Here is a 21,608-nt window from a genome sequence, read left to right as displayed (position 1 = left end):
TGGCCCTTCTCACTATTCTGTGCTGATTCTATTTTTTGATGTATACAGAGAATTGTGGGAAGGTGGAGTAAGACAAGCCAGAGTCACTTTGGCAGTAGATGAAGAGAAGAAAGATCATGGAGATCCTGTGTCCATTCCAATTCACTTCTACTCCTAAAGACCAAGAAAAAAGACCAAGGACTTTTGCTTATCCTGACTCCAGCTGACTCTTTTTTTTTTTTTTTTTTTTCCATTTACTATCAAAGGTATATTGTATCGTTTCCTGACTCCAGCTGATTCTAAGGCATCCAGGGTGCTAACTCGGTCTTCACATCTTCTAATTTATTTGTAATCTCATTCTTTATGCCTAGATCATGAATCCATTTTGACCTTATCTTGGTGTACGGTGTTAAGTGTGTGTCAATGCCTAGTTTCTGCCATACTAATTTCCAATTTTCCCAGCAGTTTTTGTCAAACAGTGAATCCTTATCCCAAAAGCTGGGGTCTTTGGGTTTATCAAACACTAGATTATTAAAGTTATTGACTATTTTGTCCTTTGAACCTAACCTATTCCGCTGATCAACTAGTCTATTTCTTAGCCAAAACCAAATGGTTTTGGTATCCGCTGCTTTATAATACAGGTTTAGATCTGGTACAGCTAGGTCACCTTCATTTGATTTTTTTTTCCATTAGTTCCTTTGAAAGTCTTGACCTTTTGTTCTTCCAGATGAATTTTGTTGGTATTTTTTCTAGATGTTTAAAATCGTTTTTTGGGAGTCTGATTGGTATAGCACTAAATAAATAAATTAGTTTAGGTAGGATTGTCATCTTTATTATATTTACTCGACCTATCCAAGAGCACTTAATATTTTTCCAATTGGTTAGATCTGACTTTCTTTGTGTGAAAAGTGTTTTGTAGTTTTGCTCATATAATTCCTGACTTTCCCTTGACAGCTAGATTCCTAAATATTTTTTATTATTGGCAATTACTTTAAATGGAATTTCTCTTTGTAACTCTAACTGTTGGATTTTGATAGTGATATATAAGAATGCTGATGACTTATGTGAGTATGCATATGTTTTGAAAATAAAAAGCTTAAAAAAATTTCAAGGCTGAAAAACAAATAATAATAATAAGAAAAGGTGCTTACCGGCGCTAAGGGAGAAATTCACTATTCTAATGAAATTACAGGTTCAGTTCCTATCCCTTTGTGTATATATAGTTTTTATATGTATATATACTGAGATGTGTACAAGTTGTATCACCTGAGATTTAAGTGTTTTGCAGCTAATAATCATCAGATCCAAGACTCAAAGCTAGGTCATTGAATCATAAAATATAGATTGTTAGAATTGGAAGAGACCTTAAAACATTTAATGTAGTATAGCCCCCTCATTTTAGAGGAGAGGAAATTGAGGTCAAGGAAGGAAGGAAGGAAAGAAGAGAGGAAGAGAGGAAGGAAAGAAGGAAGGAAGAAAGAAAGAAAGGAAGGAAGAAAGGAAGGAAGGAAGGAAGGAAGGAAGGAAGGAAGGAAGGAAGGAAGGAAGGAAGGAAAATCAATGAATTTAGCTTAATGGTTTTCATCAATTTCTTTCTTTCTTTCTTTCTTTCTTTCTTTCTTTCTTTCTTTCTTTCTTTCTTTCTTTCTTTCTTTCTTTCTTTCTTTCTTTCTTTCTTTCTTCTTCTTTCTCTTTTTGGTAATTACAGGTTTTCCTAAAGTGAGACTCATCTGTAACAATTAGGCATTTGACTCTTCCTCTGCAGTAAATGGACTGGCTTGAGATCCAAGGAAAATCCACAGTGGGTTATTTATGGACTTTCAAGAGTGGGAAGTTACAAAGAGGTCTTGGAGATGGAATCTGAGGTAAATGGCATTTCTTAATATAGTTATCTAATGACAACACCAGTAACAGAGGCCCAAAATATATCTCAGGGCTGGAAAATCACTAAATAGAACCAAAGAGACTGATGGTCTCAAAAAACCCATTCCCCAGGCATTGGCAGAAGAGATATCATTTTAGGAAAAGGTTGTCACTGAAAGAAGTCATTTAAATTGATCCACAATCAGAAAAGCAGATTTTCCACCCCCCTCAATTCTGCTTCTGTTGGGGAAGACTTTATACTTCTCTATACTTAACCTTTCCTAGGAGAGGCAGTTTTTTGAGGGCAGGAGCCATATTGTTTGTCATGTTTGTATCCTTACTGTTACACACACAGTGTGTGTTTAGTACATATTTGTTGAATTATATTGAATTCCCAATTTTATTGTTGCTTAGGTTTTGCAAGAACTGAAACATCAAATTAAATTCTCTCTCAATCTTTCTGTTTATTGCAACATAAAATGGGTTTTGCATTATGAAACATAACTAGATTTATATATTTTGTTTCTCTGATGAGATTATAAGCTCCTTGAGGGCATTAAGTATTTTGTATATGTCACTGGTATCATAGTATCTAGGGTACTCATAATCGCTTAACTCTCTTAAACCAGCCATTTTTAATTGTAGGCTAATTAACTGTTTTGGTAAATGTTTATTCTATGATAGAAATTTAGATTTATTTTTACAATCACATGAGAATATCATTATTATTATATTTTAACATTCATTAAAAAAAAGTTTAGTTCCAAATTTTCTTCCTTCCTTTAGTCCTTCCCATACCCATTAAAAAAGCAAGAAATATATTATCCATTATACATGTAAAGCCATACAAAATATATTTTCATATTAGCCATGTTGTTAAACAAAAAAAAAACAAGAAAAATAGTGGAAAAAAATATGCCTCAAATTGTACACAGGGGCATGAGCTTCTTTAAAAATTTTTATTAACTAAATACTAACATAACTGATTTTCTTTTCTGTCTTAATGTATTTTATTTTGTTTATTTCAAAACATTCAGAGAATGACACATAGATTTAACAAGACTTTCAAGGGGATCTGTGACCCAAGAGAGTTAAAGAATCTTTGCCCTAATTTGGAACTGTGCCCTAAGGGCTATCAAAATGGGCATACTCTTTGATCCAGCAATATTTCTACTGGGCTTATATCCCAAAGAGACCTTAAAGGAGAGAAAGGGACCCATATGTACAAAAATGTTTGTGGCAGCCCTCTTTGTAGTGGCAAGGAACTGAAAACTGAGTGGATGGCCATCAGATGGAAAATGGCTAAATAAGTGATGGTATATGAATGTCAGCAGATGGGCTAAACCAGGTTGAGAGTAACTGACATGTATCATAATCTGGGTAATAGACATTCTTCTTCCACTTGGATTTTCCTTCATGCATGGTTAGGTCAAATTTTTGAAAGGATATCTTCTAGGATTCTGGGTCTTGGTGAAACCAGTTTGAGGTCATCTGCAAATAGAAGAAACTAGAGGACTTCGTCAGATAAAAAGAATCCCTCTTTAGTTTAGTTTAGATTCAAAGAGATATGAACCACATTGATAAACTTTGAAAAACATGTGTTTCAAAAAAAAAGAAAGAAAAGAAAAACATGTTTCATGTTTTATGGCTCACTTGATACTTGTGATCAGAGAGTGATTGAAAAAGATTATCTCTGTTGTTATATCTTTCAGGCAATTTTGAATGATTTTAAAGTATGGGTGGGAGACATCTTGTTGGAAAATAACCTTTGAGGTCACTTGATTTTCCTTTACAAAGTCAAGTTTTTAAAAAAATGATTTCCAAACAATAAACACAGGACGATTATATATTCTTTATATGTTCCATTGATTGTCTGATGGTAATATGTGGGGGAATATTAGTTGCATTAACTTTCACTCTCAATACCTTCATTGAGGATGCCCTTGTACATGTTCAGATGTTTCTCAAATAACCTTTATATAGATGGGGTGTACATATATAGTTTGATAGTTACTGATGTTCCTTTGATTTGTCTTTTTCATAATTTATATAGTCTGAAAGGCAACATGTCATAATAGATAGAGAGATGTCCTTGGAGCCCCAAAGAATTGGCTTCAAAAGTCCTTTATTGGACACATATTGACTCTGGGCAAAACACTTAATTTCATGGTGTTCTAGGTAGCTGTCTAAGTTTATATGTTACAGAGAAAGTGCCAATCCACATTGAAACAAGGGATTCCTGTGTTCACTGTTTCAATGGTCCAGTCTGTATTTTTTTTTTTTTTGGTTGAAATAATTGGGTTAAGTGACTTGCCCAGGGTCACACAGCCAGGAAGTGTTAAGTGTCTAAGAGCAGATTTGAACTCAGAACCTCCTGACTTCAGGATTGGTGCTCTATCCTCTGTGCCATCTAGCTGCCCCTTCCAATCTCTAGTCTTAAAAAGTACAAGATTTTTTCTCTATACCTTTGCTATCTTCTTATTCAGCTTGTTTGTGAATGGAAACTTCAATGTTCACATATTTGTGTTCTAGCATGGATCCAAACCATATGCCTATTCTGTCTGTTTTTTTGAGTGCCAGCTCTCCTTCTTTTAGAAGCACATATGGAATATATGTGACTATGTTAATGCAACTAGGTGGCACAGTGAATGGAACACTGGAACTGGAATGAAGAAGATGGGAGTTAAAATCCAACTTCAGACTCCACATCTGTGACAATAGAAAAGTCACATCATCTTGTTCTGTCTTAAATTTCCTCATCTGTAAGATGGGAATTTTAATAGTAAATGCCTCCAAGGTGATTGTGAGGTTAAAATGAAATAGTTATAAAGTGCTATAAAGATGCCTACTGCTATTATTGTTATTATCCTTGATAGTGTAAAGTTCATTATAAAAGACTTTTCTGAGTTTTTTCATTTTTCTTTTGTATCGTTCTTTTAAAATATTCAACTTTATATGATCTCTGGATAATTTTGTTTAGTTGGATCTCCTACTACGCTTTCTTTAAAATCCTTTTACCCTCCATTGCTTCTCTCTGTTCTGTGCAGTCACACTGCTGCTAATCTTCTCTATAAGATTTTATAAACAAGTCTATGTTATAAACTGGTATTGCCTTTGAAAGCTCTCTCTTCACTTGGGAAGTAGGTCAAATGTTTGCTGACTAAGCTGCTTTTTAAATCTCTTTTGGATTCCTTATTTTGACAACTGATTTTTATCTGTTAAGCTTCTATATGAAATTATAATATATATAGTTTCCATTTATTACCCATTTATTCCATTTATTCTTTTTTTCCATTTATTACCTACTTTTCATATTCTATAACTTTGAATGGATCAGGAATAGATTGTTTCTATTTCATGCTATATCATTTTTATTCTTTAAAAATCTTTGTGCTATTATAAAAATATTTTTCTTTGTTAAAACATAGCATATTTTATTTTATTGATTTATTTTAGCATTTGTGGTATTTTTTCTTGAAATACTCATGATATATTTTGGATTATTTGCTTCTAGGGAAGGGGGTAGGGAGAAGGGAGGGAAAAGAATTTGGAACACAAGGTTTTGCAGGGGTGAGTGTTAGGAATTATCTAGGCATATGTTTTGAAAATAAAAAAAGCTTTAATAAAAAACAATGTTCATGATATATGAGTAATTAAAACAAGTTATCAAAGAAATATCCCATCTGATCCAGATGATTTCAAACTTTTAAAAAACAAATAATCTCTATGTTACATAGGTTATTCATAAATTCAAAGAAAACCCAAAGAGTCTGATTGATGTTTCTCATACACAAAATTCCATCTCCCATATTTGTGTATATGTGTCAATTGTTCCTCACACCTAGAATTGACTCTTTCCTCACCTCTACTTCTGAGGTGACTGTTTTCAAGCTCAAATCACCTGCTATCCCTCTACAAGAAGTTTAATCTATTTCTCCCAATTGCTGGTATTTCCCATTTTGAAACTATAAGTATTTAAATTTTTTCATACAGATTGTACTCAGGAAGATGAGTTTTCCTGACTCTAGACTCAGTGCCCTATCCACGGTGCCATGTAATTCCTCCCCCCCTTCTCTATATGATACACATATACACATATACATGTGTATAAACACATATAGTATATATGTGTGTATATATGTAGTGTGTGTGTGTGTGTATGTGCATATACAGTGGAAAGGTTGTACTTGAGTATCTCTTTTCCCTACAATACAGCAAGCTCCTTGTAGGTTAGGGCTTCTTCTGTTTCCCTCTTTGAGACCCTAGTTTGGGACTTAGGATTTTGCATATAATAGATATGTCATAAGATTGAAAAAACGTTCATGCTTTGAATTTGAAAACAATTGCTACACTTAGATGGTGAAGATCTATAAAAGTAAAGTTTTACTTTTTTGCCCTGAGGCACCTCTGGGCTAGACAGAGAGTGAGGAGGCCCTCCCCTACACTATGGAGTAGGGAAATAAGATGTTCAAGTAGTCTTTCCACATTGTACAGGTCATCTATCATAAGTCTGAATTGAAGCTTCCAATTTTATATTGATGGCGTGATAGAGGTAGAGTTTAGAGATCATAAGTTTTAGAACTGAAAGAAAATTTAGAACACATTATTAATTTCCCTCAGTTTATGGAGAATCAAACTGAGGCCCAGAAACATGGTCACACAATTAATTAGAAGTGGAAATTGAACCCAAGTCTCCTGACCTCTTGTCCTAATGTTCTTTAAAGTCAAAGTCTCTATTAGCAGAATTCTTTTCTTCATGAGTCAGGCCCTCCTCCCCTCTCAAATATTCTCAATTATTGAATCAGTATTACAATAGCTATGGAGCCACAACTACTTAGTAGCCCAGATAATCATCAACTAGCGGTTGATGGCTCCAAGCAGTTCTTTTGTTTAGGCAGAATAAAGGTACTGAACTTAAATTAGATGGAGGAGATTATTCATTCAATAAATATTTAAGTGCCTACTGAGTGTGAGATTCCAGGCTGGGAGTTAGGGATACAAAAAGAGGCAAAAAAAATAGTTCCTGCTCTCAAGGGCTTTATAATCTAGTGAGGAATTTAACAACTAAGATGCTATAGGACTTAAAATTTTATCATAGATATGAAGACCGTCCTTTCTAGAGGTCTGTGCCCACAGGTTTTTTGATTATCACAGATCCTCTCAGGATTTGATTAGAGGTTATCAGTCTTTAAAGTTATTTTTCTTTAACAATAGTTCTGGCTCAATTGACTTGGCTCTGTATCAGTTCCTGCTTCTCAGGAGTTTCTGAATTATCTCATCAATGTTTATGATTTAATGATATTCCATTACATTCATCTAATACTTTGTTTTGTCATTCCCTAATTGCTGAGCATTCCTTAATTGCCATTCCCTAACTAGTGATTCAGTGAATAAATATTTATTAACTACCTTCTTAGAATTAGGTACCATGCTAATCAGCTGAGGAAACAAATATGAAAAAGAAAGTATCTCTGCCATCAGGGAGCTTACATTTTAATGATAGAAAAGAACCAAAAAAGAAATCTGAAAAATGGAGAGGGAGGCATATATGGATTGATAAGGGAAAGCGCATAATTAAATCAAGAATGACTAAAGAAGTTCAATCAAGCAGGAAATGGAAAGATGATTGTCCTGGGTTCCCTCCTCAAATAGAGGTTTTGGAGTTCATGGTTCCATTCTCCAATTAGAACATTTCCCAATGATGAGGTTCCTGGAGACATGATTGAAATCCACTAATGTACTGTTGGTGGAGTTGGTAGAGTGAACTTATTGTTGGCCTAAATTAATCTGACCATTTTGGAAAACAATTTGAAACTCTGCTCAAAGATTTTTTAAATTATACATACTCTTTGCCCCAAAATACCATTACCAGGGCTTTATCTCAAAGAGATTTATTCATTCATTCATTCATTCATTTAATTATTTATACATTTATTTATTTATTTATTTTTGGCTGGGTACTGGAGTTAAGTGACTTACCCAGGATCACATAGCTAATAAGTGTTAAATCTCTGAGGCCAGAGTTGAACTCTGGTCCTCCTGACTTTAGGGCTAAGGTTCTATTCATTGCACCATTTAGCTGCTCTGAGATTTTTTTTTTTTTTTAAAGGAAAAAGGATATATTTGTTTAAAAAATGTTCATAGCAGTTCTTTTTATGGTGGCAAAAAATTGAAAATTGAGGGGATGCCCATTCATTGGTGAATGGCTGAACAAGTTGTGGTATATGATTATGATGGAATACTATTGTACTATAAAAAATGATGAGTGGATAATTTCAGAAAAACCTAGGAAGATTTATATGAACTGATACAAAATGAAGAAAACAGAACCAGGAGAGTATTGTACTCAGTAACAGCAATATTATACAATGATCAAATCAGAAAGACCGAGTCTCATATCAAGACAATGATCAAAGAGCCAATTCTAAAGAATCCATGATGAAAAATACTGTCTACTTCCAGATAGAGAAATTATGAACTCTGGGTGTAGATTGAAGCATGCTTTTTTTTTCTTTACAAAAATTTTTTTTACGGGAGTGTGTTTGTGTGTGTATACACACATACATGTATTTTCTTTTGCAACGTGGCTAATATGGAAATATATTTTGCATGAATTCACATGTATAATCAATATCATACTGTTTGCTTTCTCAGGGGGTAAGAAAGGAACAGGAAGGAGAGAATTTCAAAATAAAAAAAAAGAATGTTAATTTTTTTACTATTAATTGGGAAATATGTAATTAAATGAAACTGAAATTTAAAAAAAAGTCTTAGAAGTATAGAAGAAACACAACTAGGTAAGAAGTTATTTTCCAGTTCATTGTTTTTCTTTTTTCGTTTTTAAACTGACTTTCTGAGTCTGAAGTTTGTTTTACTTTTGAATATTCCTTTCTCAGTATCCTACTTCTTAATTTATTCTCTCCCCCATCTGTTTCACTGTTGAGTTTGATGTATTTTTGTATTTATTTATTTATTTTTTTGCTGAGGCAATTGGGGTTAAGTGACTTGTCCAGGGTCACACACCGAGGAAATGTTAAGTGTCTGAGATCAGATTTGAACTCAGGTTGTCCTGACTTCAGGACTGATGCTCTATCTATTGGATCCCCTAGCTGCCTCCCAGTTTGATGTATTTTTACAAGTATTTTTATGTTTAACCTTTCTTTTGTCTATTTCAGATAAAAATGAGATTCATTTGATACTGACTCCCCATATCCTTCTACTTTTTGTATATTTTTCTTCTCAATTTCCCCAATTATCACAAATAGTGATATAATAAGTTATATCCACATTTTCCTCCTTTCTACACTATTGATTTTTTTTACCTTCTCTTCTCTGTACTGCCGCAAAATCCTCAGAATAGATCACCCCTCATCTATTTTCTTAATGAATTCTTTAAATAAGTACCATCTGAAGAGATTAAGGTTCTAAAGGACACGTGTTTCTTCTCTCCCCGTCCACCCCCAATAGAATGTTAGCCCTTCGGCCCTTCATCTTCATGCTGATCTTTTTCATTTTTCAAGGAAATTTAGCTTTTTTGGTTTCTCTTGAGTTTTATGTTTCCATTTCAAAGTTCCTACTGAGATCTAGTTTTTTGATTAGAAAGGCTTGAAAGTCTTTTATTTAATTGCTCTATTTCATTAAAGATCCATTTTCCTCCTTGTGGGATTATACTCAACTTTTCAAGCATGAAAATGCTTGAAATGATTTTTCATCATTGTAAGCCTATATATATATTTGCTTTTTGCAATATTATATCCTAAGATTTCCTCATTTTTAGAGCAGAAGCTATTGCATCCTGTGTGACGCTGACTATGGTTCCATGGTTCTTGATTTTTTTTTTTTCCTGGCTATTTGAATCATTTTTTTTATTTGATCTGGAAGCTCTGGATTTGGAATATAGCTTTCTTATTGACTTTACCTTTTCGAAGTCCTTTCAGGTGTTGATTTTGAATTCTTTTCTATTTTCACTTTGCCTTCAGATTCTAATTGATTGGGATAGTTTTTATGTATATTTCTTGGGAAAAAATCCACAATAAGTCTTTTTTGTAATCAAAGTTTTGAGGGAGTCCATAATGATTTTTACATGATCCCTCTTTGACTTGTTTTCCAGGTCAGTTGTTTTTGACAACATATATTTTATATTTTCTTCATTTTTTTTAACCTTTTGAAATACCTTTTTTGTCTATGCATAGAATTATTTATTTCTCTTTGGTCTCTTATTATTTTCTAGAAATCCATAGCTTAGACAACAATCACCATTTTCTCTTTTATGTCCTTCATTTTCTTTCCAACACTTTTTTCCAGAGCTTGTACTTTATTATTATTTTTTTTAAATCTCTTTATTCCTTCTAGAAATTAATATAGCCATTATGGAAAATCCGTTTTTTTCTTCTGAGTCTCTGCTTACAATACTCATATAATTATAATTACTCTTTACTTCTAAGATGATTTTTTTCTTCTTTTTTGAATTTTTGGATCTATCAGTTCTTATGATGAATATGTTGTGATAAGTATCTAAACTAGTGAACTGTAGTTTTGGGGTAAAGACAGTTTCTATTTTTTCTTGCACCTTTGGATTGGAGATTGGGTGGGTTGCTATTTATTTTTGCCCTGGCTTGTCTGTTCCAGTGTTAACTTCCTTTCTCCTAAATTTTAGGTCTCTGTGTTTCTTTGAGGAGTAGGTTAGACTTTCCTATCTCTAGTATCTGTGGATAGAATGCTACAGATCTCAGAGTCCCTGGACCTAAGGTGTATTTATCTGAGTACTGCAACTTCTGCAGTGATTACTGCCCCTCTTGTTCCCTTCCTATGTAGCCTGTATCCTAACCTTGAAGCTTTCCTATGGGAACTCTTTGCTCTCATAGCCTCTGGATGTGGAACTTGGCAGACTGTGAATGTATCTGGCTTTTCTTTGATCCAGCATGGGAGGGGGGGGTACTATTTGTGTGAGTTGGTTGGTACTGTTTGCCTGAGCTGGCCTTTCTAGTAGTCCATTATCCTTTTACCCATGGGCTTCCAAAGCTGACATTTTGTGCATTCTGGGATGGAAAAAAGTCATTTGCTACAGTTTCTCACTGTATTTTAAAAATTGTTATTTAGTATTTTGTGGCTTTTACTCCCCCCGCCCTGTAGAGTTGGGCTATCTGCATCCATTCAGGCACAGGGATCAGCTATAATTTAAAATTGTATTGGATCCAGTCATCACTATTTTGCAATACACATTAAAATTTTTTTAAAATAGATTTTTATTCATATTTCTTGCTTTACATTGCCTGAGTTTCCTCCTATATTTTTCTTTTTCCCCTCTCTGAGAGTCATCATTATAACAATTTTAAAAGAAAAAGAAGACTAAGAAAAGAAACCCAGCAACAGTACAACAACAACCCCCCCCAAATAATGTCATATGCAATGTTCTATACCCATGGATCACCTATCCCGACAAAGGCTCGTGTAAAGCTAACTTTTTATATCTCTTTTTAGGGGCCAATCTTGTTCTTTACAATTTCATAGTTTTCATTTATCAATTTATATACTTTTTTTTTTGAGTAAAGGGAAAGGGACTGAAGGGCAGGAGAATTTCAGAGCTGAGGAAGTTATTAAGTCAAGTGAACAAGGAATTTAAAGGTAGAGAATAGTGTGGAGCTGAATGGGATTATCAAGCTTGAGGGGTGGGGGAAGATATATGCAGAGCAGGAGGGAGATTGTTGGTCTTGGTGATGACAAAGAATTGATTTAAGAAGTGTAAGGCATAGAGAGAGATGAAAAGTTAAAAGTTTAAATTTGGATGAAGGAAATTTCAAGCTTCTGAATATGGAAATGTGTAGATAATGGAAAATTCAAGGTTTTGACTCTCCCTGAGGATAACTGAAGTATACACGGTAACATCAGCATGCATGGTAATGACTCCTAGAATGAAAGTGAGAGTGGATAGAGAAGAAAACTGTGAACTCCCTGAGAAAACAAGGCAAATATCCTGATATAGAACACCTCCCAGTTTTTGGATTGGGTGATAAACTTGCAGAAATGTTTCTAATAATAATATTTGAAAATTATAGTGATACAGGTAGAAGGATGCCACACCTGAAGTCAAAAATCTGAGCTCTTCTAGATAATTCACTTGTTATTGGTGGGATCTCCCAACTCACAAGATTGTTAACATGGTGGATGGTCAGCATTTCCTGGAAAGTAAGTTCTTTGAGGGTCAGGATTGTTCTATTTCCCCCAGTGTCTAGCATGATACTGTGAACTTAGTGGGTACTTAACAAATCTTTGTTGTTTTAAACTTTATAGCACTTTAGACATGGAAATTATCATGAATGTAATAAATTATATTTGCTCCAGAATCATTGATTTAGAATGAGAAAAGACCATAGAAATAATTTACTCCAATGGTCCTCAAAGTGCTGTCCTTGGTCCTGTGGGAGATTCTTGATGCCTTTTCAGATCAAAACTATTTAAAAAATAATAAGGAATTATTTACCTATTAAAATATTTCTCCCTTGGGACAGCTAGGTGATGAAGTGGATAGAGCACCAGCCCTAAAGTCAGGAGGACCTGTGTTCAAATTCCAGGTCTGTTACATATGACCTTCTATGACCTTTAATAAGTCACTTTTCTCTGGACCTAGTTCCTATCTGTAAAATGAAGAGTTTGAACTACATGGCCTGTAAGGTTCCTTTTTTTCTATATAGGTCTAACAAAGCACAGAAAACTCAGAACATGTCTCCAAAATCACAGTAATATTTTAAGCAGCACATGGGTTTGGAAAACTGGCTAACTCTAGTACAATGCTTTTTGGATTTCTTATCAATTTTGTTGCTTTTTCCTTACCAAAGGAAAAAAATTATGACATAACTTTGGACAAATAAGATTATGTCCTATTTTACAAAAACACAGTACCAGAAAGATTAAAGTGTTGCTGCCTTAATATCACACAGCTAATTCTAAGTTGATCATTTGCTTATGAACAGACTAGTAGGATGCTCACAGCTCTGAATTTAAAGAATCAATATAACGCCTTGTTACTTATCAAACAATCCTATACATTTAGGTAGAACTTTTCCTCCCAATTAGGAAGCAAATTTAAGTGACAACATTGTGGGAGGAAGGGATGTTCATAGAAATTAGAACTGTTGGTAGATGTTTTTTTTCAGAAGCAAAATGACTTCTTAAAGTAAGAACAAAGGGGATGAAGGACAGGAGCATTTCAGAACGGAGATTTGGAAAGCTATGAAAGGTATTGGGCCAAGGAAACAAGGAATTTAAAAGTAGAGGATAGTGTGTCGTTTAACTGGATTGCCAAGATTTGAAAGGAAAGAGCAGGAGTGATGGCTGGGATAGTAAGAGAAGGGAGGAACTCATTTCTCTTCCACACTCCTCTTTGTCTGTGGAGGTTGCCAGTGATCCATGGTTATCAGCTTGGACCCTATCTTTGACTTTATCTTCTCTTTCACCTTCCAGTCCTCCTACCTATAACCAAACAGTTAATTTTATTCACCAGATATTTCTCTCCTATCTGCTGCCTCTTTTAACTTACATGGCCTCCATGCTGGTTAAATACTCATCAGCTGTTGACAAGATTTCTGAAATAGCTTTCACACTTCCTTTCTACTCTAAACCATCTGTCACATTGCTGCCAAAATAATCTTCCTAAAGTCCAGGTCTCCCCTTGGAGTTACCCAGAATAAAAAATATTAGTGGCTCCCTATTGTCCTTAGTATAAAACAAATTCCTCAGCCTGACCTTTAAGACCCCTTTGCAAACTGTATTAAATATACTTTTTCAATCTTATTTCATATTAGTCCCCTTCCTATATTCTATAGCTTCGTGGATAACCTGGACCTAAAGAAGGCATTCCATAGTCTTGATTCCACATATGTAAGCAAACTGTTCCCCATTCTGGGAATTCTTTCTTCCTTCCCTAAAGGGTTAGGCTAAGGAGTCAGCTACATCCAAATTTAGGTCTTCCAAATCTCTTTTCCTCAACTGATTAGTACTACTCTGTCTACTCACATTACCTTATAATTACCTAACTGATGGTTGTAATGTCCTCTGGGATGAGGTCTTTGCCTTAAGCAGAGTAAGTGCTTAATAAATGCAGGTTGAAGTCACACAGCTAGTGAGTGAATACTGGAACAGCACATTCAGTCCTGGGTCTTCTGAATTCTAACCTAGTACTTTCAACTAGTGACACTATTGACATCTGTGCTTATGGAAAGTTGTTTTGGAAGCAGTGGGAGAATGCAGTGAAGGTAGGAGGGGAGAGACCTGGGACAGGGAATGTATTTAGAGATCCCTTGTAGTGATCTAGGCTAGAAGTGATGAGGGCCTGAATTAGGCTGTGGCTTATTAGTAAAAAAGTATGAACTGTTTGGGGTCAGCACATTTGGCAATTAAGTGGTTATGTAGTATGAGGGAGAATGAGGGAATCTGGGTGACTGGAAGGAAAATGATACCCTTGACAGAAACAGGTAAATTCAGAAGAATGGTAGATTTTGGAAGAAAGATGACAAATTCTATTTTGGAGTTATTGGTTTGAGAAGCCTATTCCAAATTGATGAGGCAGGGCTGCAGCCTAAGAAGTTAAGACTTAGAAACAGGTTTCTAAATAGGCTTACAGAATTCTTTCTAGGGTCTTTTCTATTGTATTAAATCTTTAAATAATATATTTTGAATCGAGGTCCAGGAACACATTTCCTTTGTGACTTCAAGAAAGCCACAACTTCTCTGATCCTTTCCTCATCATTAAAATATGGCCAATGATCATACTAATTCACAAGTCTCATATGAATAAAATGAGATAAATGTATCTCAATCCTCAAGCCATAAAGGACTACATATATTTTAGTTTTAATGAATAATTTTTTGCATGTTTATGTCTTCCTAACTAGATAAGAAGGTCTTTGAGGGCAGGGGCTTTTATCTCCTCTCAGCCCCATAACTGTGCCGGAAAAAATAATAGGTAATATGTGTACAGAGGCATTATGTGTCAGGCAGTATCACTTTACATTTGTCATTTCATGCATTCCTCAAAAAAATCTTGGGAGGCAGGTGCTATTACCCCTATCTTATAGACGCGGAAACTGAGGCACACAGGGTAGGTGATTTGCCTAGAGTCTATTTGATAATTATGAAACTTCTGGCCCTATTGCCTGAATGTTTTTTTCTCATAATTGGAAGAATATTGAGGTCGGTTTCGGTCGGCTGGGCTGGGTGTGAATCAGCTCAGCTCGGGGGTAGGAAGCAGCTGTAGTTTTTAACGTTTGGCCCAGTCTTCCATTTGCATAAGGTGGGAGAGGAGACCTTTCAGAACATTCCCTTTAGAGCCCCCCCATCCCTCCCCACCGTCCTGGGACTAGGAGGACTTTTGGCCTCCCTACCTCATATTCCAAAGTTCAAAAGCCTGGGGGGAGGGGGAGAGAAGAGGGGGAAAAGAGCTCCGGTCCCTTTAAGATTCAATTCGTGCCGTGCTGCCCCCTGCCGGCGCGGTGTTTAAGAGGCCCGGTTCACTGGGCTGGAGCGAGGGGGGAGGGGCAAGGCGCGCGCTCCGGAGACCGGGTGGCCCAGGGGCAGCCCCCGAACGCCCCTCGTATTCCCTGCTGGAAGTGGCCGGGGCGGGCGGCAGAGGGCCTGAGGGTCGAGCTGCGGATCCCCTCCCCCCCCCATCTCGACAGCGGGAGGGTGTGTCAACCCGGCTTTCTCTTCCCCCCCCCCCCGCCCGCCTAGTACCAGAGGGTGGAGGGGGGGGTGTTGCAAGAAGCGGCGGCGGCGGCAAGAGGAGGAAGTGGCCACGGAGGCGGCGGCTGAGAATAGCGGGCTTCCAGCGGCGGCCTGGAGGAGAAGGAGGTAGGAAGGGAAGAGGTGGCGGCGGGGAAGGCAGCCTTCGAGCTTGGGGGGGGAGGGGACGTGCAAAAGGAGGACTAGGCTGGAGGCTCGTGCTGCCTGGCCGGCCACCGCTGAGGGCTCGGCGGGGGGTCGGGAAGTGTGGGCCCTCGCTCGCGCCGGGTTCGAACTCGCCGGGGGGGTCCGAGATGGGGGTGAGGGGATTCGAACTCTCCCTTCTCTAGTGCCTTCACTCCACCCCCCCAGCTGTGCTTCAGCTAGAGCGAGGGAGCAAGCGTGCTGCCCTGGGCGGGATAAAGGGAAGGGGCGGAGAAGGTGGGGAGACCAAGAGTGCTGGAGGGGAGAAAAAAAAAGGGGTGGAGGATTTGGGGGGGCGGGAGCGCGGCTCCAGTTTGGGGGCTGAGCCTCTGCCGCCGCCTTCTCTTCCTCCAGTGCCGCCGCCGCCGCTGCCCTGGGGGTGGTGTTCTGCAAGCTGAGCCGAAAGCTTCTGGCTTGCGCGGCCGGGGCTGTTTCTCTTGCTCTTTACTTGTAGGTCTTTGGGAAGGTAAAGCTTCTTCTATTTTTTTTTTTTTTAAACCTTCCCCTTTTTCTCTTCATCTCCACCCCATGCTCCTCCTCCTCCCTTTCTCCCCGCCCCCCTCCCCATCCCAGCTCTCTGCCTGTCCTTTCTACTCCGGGGCCTGGACGGGCAAACAGACACTTGAAAGTTGCCTGGAGGGAAGATCCCTGGCAGCCTCAGCAGCCCTGCCGCACCGGCCGGGGGAGTGTGGTGTATGTGGGGCGTGGGAGCGAGACAACAGCTGATGCTGTATGTTTCTCGGAGAATATTGCAAGTGAATTTCACTCGCCTGGCTTTATTATTATTATTTTAACCCTATTCCCTCTGTCTTATTTATTCCCTGCAGTATTCTTTTTTTTCTGAGTCTCGGTTCTTCTTTTGTGAGTGGAGATCGTGGCTGTGTGAATCTTGGGGACACAGTCTTGCCGATAGTGGCTGTGTGAATCTTGGGGATATAGTCTTGTCCGCTTTGGCACGGTACCCCATACCCACCTCCTCTGCAGTACCCCCATCGAAGGACGAAGATGCAGACCTTTTTGAAGGGGAAAAGAGTTGGTTACTGGCTGAGTGAGAAGAAGATCAAGAAGCTCAATTTCCAGGCCTTTGCCGACCTGTGCAGGTAAGGAAAAGAGCCCCATTCTGAGGTCAGACTTGCTAGCTTCTTTCTGCGCCTTTCACAGTTGGGACCCAGTGAAAACGACTGGGGTTGGGGTGGGTCTCTTGCTTCCTGAACAGTCGCCGTAGATGGAATTGATAGATATTTCCAGGTTGTGTTGCTTATATGTAGGATCTACAAGATTAAAGCAATAAGGGGAAAACTGCTACAGATGGAAGTAAGGGATGCACAATGCTAAAGGTGTTGAACCTGTGAAGGCACAAAGGCATGTCATTTAGGCACTGTCCAAAACAATTAGCTTACTTTCATGTAGGGATGCCTGTGAAGTTGAGTAGAAAGTATGCATTTAATTGATCCACCCCTGAATTTGGGAATGTTTTCCTATGGTTAAGATTCTGAGTAGTTTTTTCTTTTTTTGGTAGATGTGATTGAGATGCTACTTAGAAATTTTTTTTTTAAAAATCTCTTCCTATTAAAGATTATAATATAACGATATAATAATTAGCTTGTAAAATACTTTCATATACTTAGATTTTGTAAGCAGTCGTAGGTGGAAAGATTTTTTTTCTGGGGAAAGGTAAGTTCCTTGAGGGCAGGAAATGTTGCATTTCTTTGCTTTGGTCTCCTGAGCCTTAGCCTTGGTGAAGCTAAATGCTTGTTGATTGAGCAGTTTTATCTCTTTTGTTCCTCCTACCCACCTTTTTATCTTCAGATGAAATTGTGAATGTGTGAAGGTAGGAAGTAATAAATGGCTTGTCTCAAATCACTTGACTTGTATGTTAATCATGCAAACAGTCGACAAACATTTAAGTATGTTATGTCTTAAGTCCAATGTTTTCCCACATATGTTCTGCTCTCTCCAACTTGGAAAATTTCTGACTTGGGAAGACCTTTGGCCCCCATGCTTAATTAGATTTTAAATGACCATGGAACTGGTATGTCTCATCTAATAAATATAAATTGAAAGTGGTTTTCAACATAGCATTTCCACTCTTTCTGCTATTGTTTGCTTGCATTTTTGTCTTTTGTTCTCAGGTTATTTTTATCTTCTTTCTAAATCTGATCTTTCTTGTACAGCAAGATAACTGTATAAATATGTATACATATATTGTATTTAACATATATTTTAACACATTTAACATATATGGGACTACCTACCATCTAGGAGAGCAGGTGGAGGGAAGAAGAGGAAAAGTTGAAACAGAAGTTTTTGCAAGGGTCAGTGTTGAAAAATTAACCGTGCATATATTTTGTATATAAAAAGCTATAATTTTCTTTAAAAAAAAGTAAGTGGTTTTAGAGCAGGGATTTTTTTTTTTCCTTTATTCTTTGCTGAAGCAATTGGAGTTAAGTGACTTGACTAGGGTCACACAGCCAGGAGGTATTAAGTGTCTGAGACCAGATTTGAACTCAGGTCCTCCTGACTTCAGGGCTGCTGCTCTATCCACTGTGTCCCCTCGCTGCTCCTAAGGCAGGGATTCTTAATCTGTAGGCTGTGAATTAAAAAACAAAACAGAACACTATCTTGTCAACCATTTTACTGGTATGCATACATAAATGTGTTTTATACATATGTTTATATGTACATATATGGGTTTTATGCATTTAAAATCATTCTGAGGAGTCCATAGGCTTCACCAGGCTGCCAGAGATGTCTATGATAGAAAAGGTCTTAAGAATCCTTTGTTACTTTAAAGGATATGTTTACATGAAACCATTTGTAAAGAGGGAATATGTATCTTTAATAAATAGTCATCCAACTGATAGCTGTTTTATGTTTGGACATTACACATTTGTTTTCTAAGATGGGATGCACATATCCCTTGCTTCTAAGAACCATGTTGGAAAGTTTAAAGTTACCATTCTTTAATCAGGAATGAATAGAGAGTAGCAAGTGACAGTAGTTGGCATATAACTGGTTAGGGTTTGGCAGATTTGATATTTCTACAGTAACTTTCTCAGCTCCTTGTAGGTCTAGAGGTCTGTTTCCCAGGCCCATCTAAAGACTCTCTGTTTTTCCTTTCTACTGATACTATCTTTTTTCTTTTCTCCACCCACCCCAAGAGAGAAACTTAGGAAAGAATTCACCTTGTGTAAAAAAGCCCTGTGGTGTGTCATTCTATGTTCAGGGATGGCATTGATTTCATTTGGCACTGCTCCTTCAGGCTCATTTTCCCCCCAGAAAGCAAGCTTTTCAAACTTGAAGGGAGTGTGTAGCTAGGCACTAGACTTCAGATAGGCCACGTTAAGAGGGGCGCAATGTCCAGGACATGGAGATGCATTCTCCTGGCCAGATCTGTTGTTGTATTCATGTCTGGGTGGCACATTTTAGGAAGGACATTGACCAACTGAAGTGTCTCCCAGAGAGGTGAGGCAGGTTTGATGAGAGAGAACTGGAGAAAAGTATTGGGAGAAAGAAGAGACTGAGGAGTGTTTAGCCAGAAGAGAAGATTGGAGTTAGGGAACGAAGAGTTTAGAAGATAAAGATAACTCCCTTCATCTGTTTGAAGGATGGCCATGTGAAAGAGGGAATAGCTTTGGTCAACTTGGTCCCAGAGGTCAGAACTAGGAGCTGTGGAACATCTGTTCACATTCAGAACTGTCCAAAAGTGTAATGTGTGCTTGGGGAGGTTGTGGGTTTTCCCTTTCTTAAGAGTAAGGAAGACTGAATGACTACTTGTTGATAATATCTTAGAAAGGATTTCTGGCTCACAGACTGGTTAGAAAAGATGAAGTCACACATCTCTTCTGAGTCTTTAGATGCTGAAATTGAGAAAACAAGAGCTTCCCATTGAAAGCATGAAGATGTAATGCATAGATTGTATTTTCTAGGTACCTTGAAAGGGTATCAGGATGCATTAATATTAATCACTAAGCATATTATATAGTCTTTTAAAAGTAGTACAGTGGATGGATAGTATGCTGAATTCAAATCCTTCCTCAGGCAGTTATTTGCTGTATGACTGGGCAGTTTTGCCTTAAATATCCTTATCTGCAAAATGGGAACAGGTAATAATACCTAGATCCTAGGGTGGTTTTATGGTTAAAATGAAATTATTTGTAAAGTGCTTTGCTAATCTTAAAGAGCATTATAAATGTTATCTGTTATTTTGTTACTAAGGAATTCTCACATAATACTTTTAAGGAACCATTTTTGATATGGGCCTAGACCCTTTATTTATATCTATATCTATTTTAGCAAAAGAGTTTTTAGGTTTTCTTGCAGTTATTTAAGATTTGAGAAATGTTGGTTAATACTTATTTTTATGTTACCCTGTGTCATTTTGTATTTGTAGCTAAAGAGTACCTAGTTTATTATCAGATTAAATAGAGTTTGTGGAGTAGACACTTTGTATAATTTCTAGCCTTAGGTGAGGGCTTGATTTTGTACTTCCAAATCTAAAGCAGCTTTGAATTGTTCTTTTTTTCTTTCTAATAACTTTTTTCCCCCTTTAGTTTCTTTTTTTGGGAATCTTTACAGTAGGTGGGTCTTGCTAAGAGCTGTGGTTAATGGCTGGCCTGGTAGGCATCTCTTGTTTCCCAACACAACTTATGAGTAGAAGGATTATCCCAGTTTTAGAGGTGGACTAAGGGAGATTCAGATGAAGAGACTTAAGTTAGCCAAGATCATGCAGCTATTAAATGGTACTTTCAAGACCTGGACAACGGACTCTGAGGCCTGTGTTCTCATCACTGCAGCAAAGCATGGTTCAATCAGTTCATCAAGGATTTTATATTCTGTTGGGCTAAGTGCTCCAAAGATATAAATTGCAGCACCTTAAAATGTAGTCTGTACTTTGAAGGGCTGCTGGATAGCACAGTGTTTAGGGCAGAACCTGAGTTGAAGCCACGTCCTCTGGTTCCAAGTCCAGTGCTCTCTCTGCTCTCATAGTCCCTGGAGAGTTCAATTACTTCTTTTGGGAATTGACATCTATTTGAAATGTTCATTTTGTTGAATGTTTTGGTATTTACTTATAATTTAAAACATTTAATTTCAAATAAAAGGAAGGGAATATAAAAAGAATCTTGAAATTTTGGCAAAAACTATGAATTTCAGGTTCTGTTATGAGTGTTTTGGATGATGCTCAAAATGAAAACTACTCCCCCTCTCTTTTAGTGCCTGTTCAGATTGTTATATCTAGTCAATAAATTTAAAAAAAAATTTTTTTTGGCTCACAATAATGGTGGGAGTTATAAGCAGGTATAAATAATGTACTTTATATTCTTAGGGGTGCATTTGTATATTTGTTGCAGGAGTTTTTAGAAACAAATTTATGGCATGTGATATATTGTGATAGTCACAGTTTGTCCTTAAAACCATATGCTTTCAATTATGATAAAGGACAGCCACTTGCTGAACCTGTGGGTTGAGGACAGCTTCTTGTAATGCTAATTCTTTTATCTTGGGCTGGCCTTTCTGGGGAAAGGAGGAAGGGTTCTGGAAATTGATTTTCTTCTGGTCTCTGAAATAGTTTTCCTTTTTATTTTTATTTATTTATTTATTTTTTGGTTGGCTCTCCTGAGTGAGTGAATGTAGCAGTTATGCTAGCTTAACTCTTTAGGTAAAGATTTTTTTCCTTTTAAAATGGGGATAGAATGAGCTGGGGGAGTAGGGGAAAAGAAAGTCCACTCAGCATTTGGGAACATTTCTAGTTTTAGCAAGGGAATAAAGTCCTGGATAAAAAATACCAATCTATTAGATTTTCTAAGAATTCTTGAGTTAAATCTTGGCTCTAGCTCTAGTTGGGG

General features: G+C 37.2%; 1 protein-coding gene across 5 annotated transcripts in view; it reads left to right on the top strand.

Annotated features, from left to right (window-relative positions):
• Positions 1 to 15,590: 15,590 nt before the first annotated feature.
• Positions 15,591 to 21,608, top strand: part of ITPK1 (inositol-tetrakisphosphate 1-kinase) — a 371,106-nt gene continuing 365,088 nt past the window's right edge. For 2 of the 5 annotated variants that reach the window (XM_051977360.1, XM_051977356.1), the window contains exons 1-2: positions 16,131 to 16,228; positions 16,590 to 16,862. In XM_051977360.1, coding sequence (XP_051833320.1) covers positions 16,768 to 16,862 — 95 coding nt within the window. In that variant the 5' untranslated portion in view covers positions 16,131 to 16,228; positions 16,590 to 16,767. Of the gene's footprint in view, positions 15,688 to 16,130; positions 16,229 to 16,309; positions 16,493 to 16,589; positions 16,863 to 21,608 lie in introns of those variants that run through there. The other 3 variants (XM_051977357.1, XM_051977358.1, XM_051977359.1) reach the window with 3 other exon arrangements.

The sequence above is a fragment of the Antechinus flavipes genome, chromosome 2 (genome assembly GCF_016432865.1).
Source record: "Antechinus flavipes isolate AdamAnt ecotype Samford, QLD, Australia chromosome 2, AdamAnt_v2, whole genome shotgun sequence".
Lineage (NCBI taxonomy): Eukaryota > Metazoa > Chordata > Mammalia > Dasyuromorphia > Dasyuridae > Antechinus > Antechinus flavipes.
Note: the sequence above shows the minus strand (reverse complement) of the source record. Positions and strands in the feature narration are given on the sequence as shown.